General features: G+C 42.9%; 2 protein-coding genes across 2 annotated transcripts in view; both read left to right on the top strand.

The window, feature by feature from the left end:
• The window catches only part of ldhba (lactate dehydrogenase Ba), a 10924-nt gene extending 9760 nt beyond the window's left edge, over window positions 1–1164 (top strand). The window contains exon 8 of the mRNA XM_080022559.1: window positions 11–1164. Within this exon, the coding sequence (XP_079878685.1) occupies window positions 11–178 (168 nt within the window). The 3' untranslated portion in view covers window positions 179–1164. The remainder of the gene's footprint in view (window positions 1–10) is intronic.
• Window positions 1165–7226: 6062 nt separating this feature from the next.
• gys2 (glycogen synthase 2) overlaps window positions 7227–7500 on the top strand; it is a gene marked incomplete at both ends in the record, with an annotated part of 21003 nt that continues 20729 nt past the window's right edge. Inside the window, one exon of the mRNA XM_080022324.1 lies at window positions 7227–7350. Coding sequence (XP_079878450.1) covers window positions 7227–7350 — 124 coding nt within the window. The remainder of the gene's footprint in view (window positions 7351–7500) is intronic.

Genomic DNA, 7500 nt, shown 5'->3' with positions numbered 1-7500 from the left:
CCCCCTGCAGAACATGTACGGCATCAGTGAGGAGGTTTTCCTGTCGCTGCCCTGCGTGCTGAGCAGCAGCGGCGTGAGCAGCGTGGTCAACATGACGCTGACGGACGACGAAGTGTCGCAGCTGAGGAAGAGCGCAGACACACTGTGGGGCATCCAGAAGGACCTGACGGACCTGTGAGGGGCCCCCACACGCAGACCCCACCAGGCCCCTGCAAAAAACACACACACACATCATAGTTTCAAGTGATTATTATCCGTCTGAAGCACCATCCACCACCCCTTCCTTCCATCCTTTTTTCCCTTCCTTCCTTACATCCTTTTTCCCCCATCCTTCCTTCCATCCTTCCTTCCTTTCATCCTTCCACTGATCCATCCTTCCTTCCTTCCCTCCTTCCTTTGCCCCTTCCTTCCACCCTTCCGTCTTCCCTTCCTTCCATCCCACCGTCCTTCCTTCCTTCCATCCTTCCTTCCTCCCTTCCGTTCTGCCTTCCTTTCCTCCATCCATCCATCCATCCATCTATCCTTACATCCTGACATCCTTCCTTCCTTCCTTCTCACCCATCGATCAGTTGATCCATCCTTACTTCCTTCCTTCCATCCTTCCTGTCCCTGAAAGCGCTGCATTATTGTGGCCCACCATCTTGTATTTGGACGTTGAGCCGATCGCGTGGTGTCCGAGGAGTCTTCATGTTTTTAAACCTCTGTGGGTTGTTGTCTTAGCTCGGGCGTGGCCAGGAGGACGTCCTAGTCGGGAGTCACTTTGCTCCTTCCACTCGTTTGTTTGTTTCTTTGCACTCGTGTCGTTCATTCCGCTCAACGCGGGGAGTCGCACAAAGAAAGGCCCTGAAAGTCTGGAAAGAAGCTTTGAAAAGCCACGGTTGTTGTTCTGTTGTCCCATGTGGGACGATGGAACACCCCAGCTCAACGTGGAGGAGAGATTTTGCCAAAATGTAATTCAACCTGTAGGGGAAAGGAGGGAACGCTCTGTTTCTGTCGTCCTCTCAGGGAGACGGAGAGACAGGAGGCGATCAAATAAATGTCCGGCTTGATGAGGTGGTCTTTTTGGTGATCATCACATTTATGCAAAGGAGTTGAGTTGACGGCCTTGTTGTAAATGTTTGGAAGCAGCAATGAGTGACTTAATAAATATAACACTTTATGACGCCTGTGGCTTGTGTTCATTGATTTGACGTGTTCTGCAGCGCCCCCTTGTGGATGGATCAAGTGATGGTTTATATATATATATATATATATATATATATATATATATATATATATATTTCTATTTTGTCTTTATATACAGTAGTTTTAAATGACTATTAAATGAATAAATAATACATATTTTATATTTGTACTTTTTTCACAAATATATCCACTCAGCCACACTAATGATGGGGATTTGATTAGATTGCTGTGAGTTTTGGGTTTTTCTCAGCAGCTGAATATTTAAACATATGCATTTTGAAAAAAACACATGAGACGTTTGGACGAAGCCCCAGCTGCATCAGTCTCCTAAATTAATAAACTATATTCATATTAATAATTAACAATTTGTGTTTGGCCAGTGTGTAAGTTCTAGCGGCATCTAGCGATGAGCTTGCAGATTGCAGCCAACTGACTTCCCGTCGTTACGCGTTTGGGAGAACCTACGGTGGCCGCGAAGCTCGAGAAAAACGCGAAAGGCCCTCGTCCAGACCCGGTGCTTGGTTCGTCCCTTCTGGGCTACTGTAGAAACACGGCGGCGCAACATGGCCAAGTACAAAAGCTTTATTGATCTAAACCTGGAATAATAATTAATACAATAACGACAAATCGGCTGAAATGAAGAACAAAACCTCGACAACCACGACAGACACACGACAACAGCACTGCACGACCCGTCCGTACTGGGAGCACAGCGACACGCAACAAAACAAAGTCTCGTTTTAGGAGGCGACTTCAAGATCTCGCGAGAGGAGAAGGAACGGCAATGGCAGCTCCCTGGCCGCGGGTCCCGCTCCGGGCGCCGCGGGGCGGGCGCCGCGGGCGTCGCGGGCGTCGTGGCCGCCGGACGAGAAGCGTTTCCCGAAGCGCAGCCCGAACGTGTTGAGGTTGAATTTGCTCCTCCGGTCGTTGCACAGGAGCTGCCGCTGCTCGTCGTTCTCCCTGAGGGCCGCGCAGGGGCTGTGCTCCTCCGGCGGCGGGTCCGCCCACTCCGGCTTCTTCTCCACGGAGAACCGCGTCAGCGGGGCGGCACCTCCCCGGCCTGGAAGCAGAGAGGAGAGGGTGCCCACCATGCCTGGAAAGTCACCAGATATGCATGTAAATAATCGTAATACTAATACTAATACTTAGAATAATCGTAATAATAATACCAATACTTGTAATAGCAATAAAAACATACAGGCGACAATATAAATAATAATAATAATAATAATAATAATAATATTATAGTAGCAATAAAAACATACTGGCAACAATACTAATAACGATTATAATAATAACAATGATTATAATACTGATAATTATATTAGAAGCAATAAAAACATACTGGCAACAATACAAATAACAATACTGATAATCATAATAATGATTATAATATCAGCAATAAAAACATACTAGCAACAATACAAATAACGGTTATAATAATAATAATGATTATAATAATAATTACAGCAACAATAAAAACATACTAGCAACATTACAAATAATGATGATAATAATAACAATAATGATTTTAATAATGATACTTATAATAGCAACAATAAAAACATACTAGCAACAATACAAATAACGATAATAATAATAGCAACACGAGCAACAATATAAATAACAATGATAAAAACGATGCTAGTAATGATAATAATAGCAGCAATACAGATGCTAATTAAAATGATTAAAAGCGGATAATAATGATAAAAATAACAATCATAATATTCATAATAATAATATTCATATTAATAATTGTAATAATAATATTAATAATTATGAGTAATCACTGTTCTCCAAAGTGCTTTAAATATGTAAAGGAATACAATTATAACCAACAGATTGCAAATATACGTACATTCTTTATTATCACAAACAGGACGTGCACAGTGCCTACAGATAAGTGATGAGGATATATACAAGTACTAGTAGTAGTTGTAATAATAATAATAATAATAATAATAATTATAATTATAATTATAATGTCAAATATAAAGGAACCAGAAAGTTTAAGATAATGACCTTTTGCATTTGAAAAGAGAATTTCACTAAAGGTTTGCTGTCTTTAAAGGGAAGTGATAACTAACATCATTGCTTTTAAAACCCCAGTTGATTCAGTGTTTTACCAAAACAAAAGGAGAGAATATCCCGGCAGAGAAAGTATCACAGAAGACCACAACGGGAACTATTTTGCTTGTACGGAAGGAATTACACAAAAAAAAAAAAAGACACGAAAAAAATACACTCAAAAAAAGATGTGAGGAAGAACAACAAGGTACCTGTTGCTTGTTTCCATTCTGACGACTTGAAGCCGTGCAGAGATCCTCCAAACGTCCCGTCCTGACGAATCACCGCGAAAACCAAGACCAGCGCCAAAATGTTCATCTTTGGAATTATCGAGTGATTGCTTTTTTCTTCCCGTTCTTTGGATTCAGCCAATGAGTATAGGATGTACTCTTTACTCACCACGCAGTCCTCATAAAGTGTGTTTACCGCAGCGTTTTATACCCACGGTGTGTGTGACCCACTGGCCATGCAGCGTCACGGGGCCGCCGCGTCGCCGACAACAAATTGCGGCCCTGTCCACGCCCTGGGCGACGAAATGCATTATTTATTAGCCTTTCGTGGAAATGTCGACCATTCCCTTTCGCTTTGCCGCTAAAAACATCCGTCCATTTGGAAATAAGTATATTTAATAATAACACCGGTTCACCTACCAGGGTGGGAATACCTGGTCCATTTTCCCATAATGACTCACTGCTGCTGCTGGTGCTGCTGCTGCTGGTGGTGGTGGTGGTGGTGGTGGTGGGTTTCCAGTTTGTCCAACAGCCTGGAAACGACTCCAGAACCAAATGATCTGTTTTTAGAAACTGATCGCTCACCTTGATTCCTGGTAGAGGCGTACAATCAGAATTTCTCATAATGTCACCGGAGCTAGGCTAGTTGATCCCCTCTGCAGCCATGCATTGAGCTAACACCGTTAGCACGTAGGCCGCCGGTAAGAAGAAAAGAAAGAAGAAACAGTCTTTATTCGTCACGCAACACACCACACTACAACACATGCTTGCACACACACGCACATGCTTTGATGGTGGCCGGTGAAATGGATCCTCTGCATTTGACCATCCTGGCTTGTCCTTCCTCCGGGGGCACAGCCAGGAGCAGTGGGCAGCGTACGTGGACGCGCCCGGGGACCAGGTGATAAGTGTCCATCGCTGGTCAGATGATGATGTACGTATGACGGTATATCTATTCCGTAGGCTACTGGACACACAGGAGTGAAATTGGTATTGAAATTGATAAATGTCAACTGTTCCCTTTCACTTTGCAGCTAAAAACATCCGTCCATTTGGAAATAAGTATGTTCATGGGACGTGTGGCACAGTGCATTGCACTTCTGCCTCACAGCGAGAAGTTTGCCAGTTCGATTCCCGCCTGGGGTGCTGTCGGCACTGCGCTCCGGTGGGTTATCTCCCATTTAGGGGCCTTTTTGTGTTCAGTTTGCATGTTCTCCCCGTACTCACATTCAAGATTCAAGATTCAAGATTTTTATTTGTCACATACATATACATACTTCCATACATATATGCAGTGAAATGTAATGCAACGCACCCGGTGATAGCACACAATAAGTCCTAGGAAAAAGTACAAAAATAAAATAAAAATAAAATAAATAAAACATGTTCCTCCATATAGCATTGCAATAACCCCCATCCCCCTGTACATTATCTGACCAGCCGTGGAGACCCTAAGTGGGTCCCCGCCACCGCCCCGGCCTGTCCCCCTCAGGGAGGACGAGCCTGGGCAGCATAAAAGCCGAGAACACATTTCACGGCCTCCAGTAAATGTGTGTGGGTCGTCCGCCGGAGCTGCATGTGCCGTGTGTGCAGTGACCTTTAAAGATGAGCTACGCCTGTCCCGCTTCTTGTCTTCTCTTTGATGATAAGGTCGTCTCACCAGACCACCTGGTACATTTTCCCATAATGACTCACTGCTGCTGCTGGTGGTGGTGCATGTGGTGCATGTGGTGGTGCTGCTGCTGCTGGTGGTGCATGTGGTGGTGGTGGGCGTCTGGTTTGTCCAGCAGCCTCGACACAACTCCACCCAAATGATAATGACCCTAATTTGACAGGCGCTAGACTAGTTGATCCGCTCTGCAGCCATGCATTGAGGTACCACAGTTAGCACGCAGCCCGCAAAATATATATATATATATATATATATATATATATATATATATATATATATATATATATATATATAAAGGCTAATCGTGAGCAATTTGGAGGGAGTGGCCGTTGTATAGTACTTGCTCGCTCAATAGTACTTGCTTTACCTTGTCCTTGATAGAGGGCCTCATATTGTAACGTGTGAATGTGAGTATGATCTAGTAAGCTGGTGTATTTGTTTTATTTGTTTATAAACAGAGCAATTCTCTATCTAATAAGCCACTGTAACCCGAAAAGAGTAGTTTCTGTCTGTCTGTCAGTGCTACAGTAATCCCTGGGATGAACTAGTCACTTTTAAAAGTCATGAGTACTTATATTCTAGTTACTAGATTCTAGTCCAACAGTAACTGGTAACTATTTTAGTTTTCCAAGTCAAAATGTATTGGGCACTAGTATTTATGTATGAGTCACTATTCCAATTGGTATTCGTAACCATTACAGTGTTACTAGTTACTGTGTGGACAATTTAGTCATTGAATCCTGAGGGCTCTGTATTTGACATATATATTAAATATTAAATATTTTCCACTGACTGTGTGAGCGAGCAGTGTGTCGAGTATGCACATTGAAGTATTTTTACAACTTATTGTGCATACTCTCTGGGTGCCTTGCAATGACATTTCACTGCATATATGTATGAACGTATGTATATGTATGTGACGAATAAACCTCCTGAATCTTGAATCTTGACTACTATCTATTACCATTGTTATTAGTATCCATTCCCATTGTAACTTTATCTATTTCTTTTGTTACTAGTATCTATTCCCATTGTCACTAGTATATATTAGCATTGTTACTAGTATCTTTTCCCATTGGTACTAGTTTATATTAGCATTGTTACAAGTATCTATTCCCGTTGCGTCTCATATCTATTCTAATTATACTAGTTACTATTAATTCAGTACTAGTGTTTATTCATTAGGGACTAGTGCCTTTTCCCGTTGTTACTGGTAACATTTTTATTTTTAGGAGTAACATTTGAAATGAAACTATTAACAAGCGTGCCTTGACTAGTCCTTTCTCGTGACGCGTAAAAAATACATTGTTACTGTAAAACTAAAAATGTTACTAGTAACAGCAAGAAGAGGCACGAGTCACTCATGAATAAATACTAGTACTCAATCAAGAGTTACTAGTAACAATTGGAATACTTACTAGTATCTAATAAATAAGTACTACTACCTAATACATTTTGACTAGTGAAACTAAAATAGTCACTAGTAACCGTTGGAATAGAAACTAGTAGGTAGAATATAAGTACTAGTAACTTACTAACTAACTAGTAAAAAAACAAATTCCTGGTTCATCGTATGGATTAAATGTTCTCCATGTGCATATGTTGTCATGTTGCAACACGTGCAGAACAAGTTCCCCAATGTTTTCCTTTCTCCTGCGCAGGAACCGTTCGACTTGGACTTCAGTCGGGTGCCGCCGGGTGAATGTAAACGTTCCCTTCTCCTCGATGGCCGTGGGATAGGTTCACCGTCAGGAGGGAGGAGGGGAGAGGCTCTTTGGGCGAACCCCAAACCCTGGAGGTCCACGACTGAACTCTGGGAGGACTGCAAAAAAAAAAATCGGTTTTTTTTTAAGGCAAGGTAAATCAGACACCATCTCTTTTTTGGGGGGGGGGCCTTCCTCAGAAATCGGAGCCCCAACCAGTCGCTCCCGTCTTGGGCCTCGTTTGAAGGAGAAGAAGAAGAAGAAGAAGAAGAAGAAGAAGAAGAAAAAAAAAAGGTTGGGAAGACTTGGGCCGCTGCCAACACCGCTACAAGCTGCCGCCGGCGTCGGAGCAGGAGACGTCTCAAGATGCCCCTGTCCCGTTCCTTTTCCATGACGTCGCTGAGCGGCGTGCTTCCCCAGTGGGAGGAGGAAGCGCTGCCCGTGGAGGAGCTGCTGCTGTTTGAGGTGGCCTGGGAGGTCACCAATAAAGGTCAGGCTGGGGGAGAAACACTCTGTTCCGCCAAATTTCATGAATCTTGACTTTTTTTTTTTTTTTTTTTTGTTTTCCTAATCCAGAAGAGAAAATAAAACTCCTCATGCCTAGGTTAACAGCAATGCAATTCAGGCTTTGACGCATTGT

The sequence above is a fragment of the Zeus faber genome, assembly GCF_960531495.2.
Source record: "Zeus faber genome assembly, chromosome: 21".
In the NCBI taxonomy this organism is placed as follows: Eukaryota; Metazoa; Chordata; class Actinopteri; order Zeiformes; family Zeidae; genus Zeus; species Zeus faber.
The sequence above is the reverse complement of the archived record's forward strand: the minus strand, read 5'-3'. Positions and strand labels throughout refer to the sequence as shown.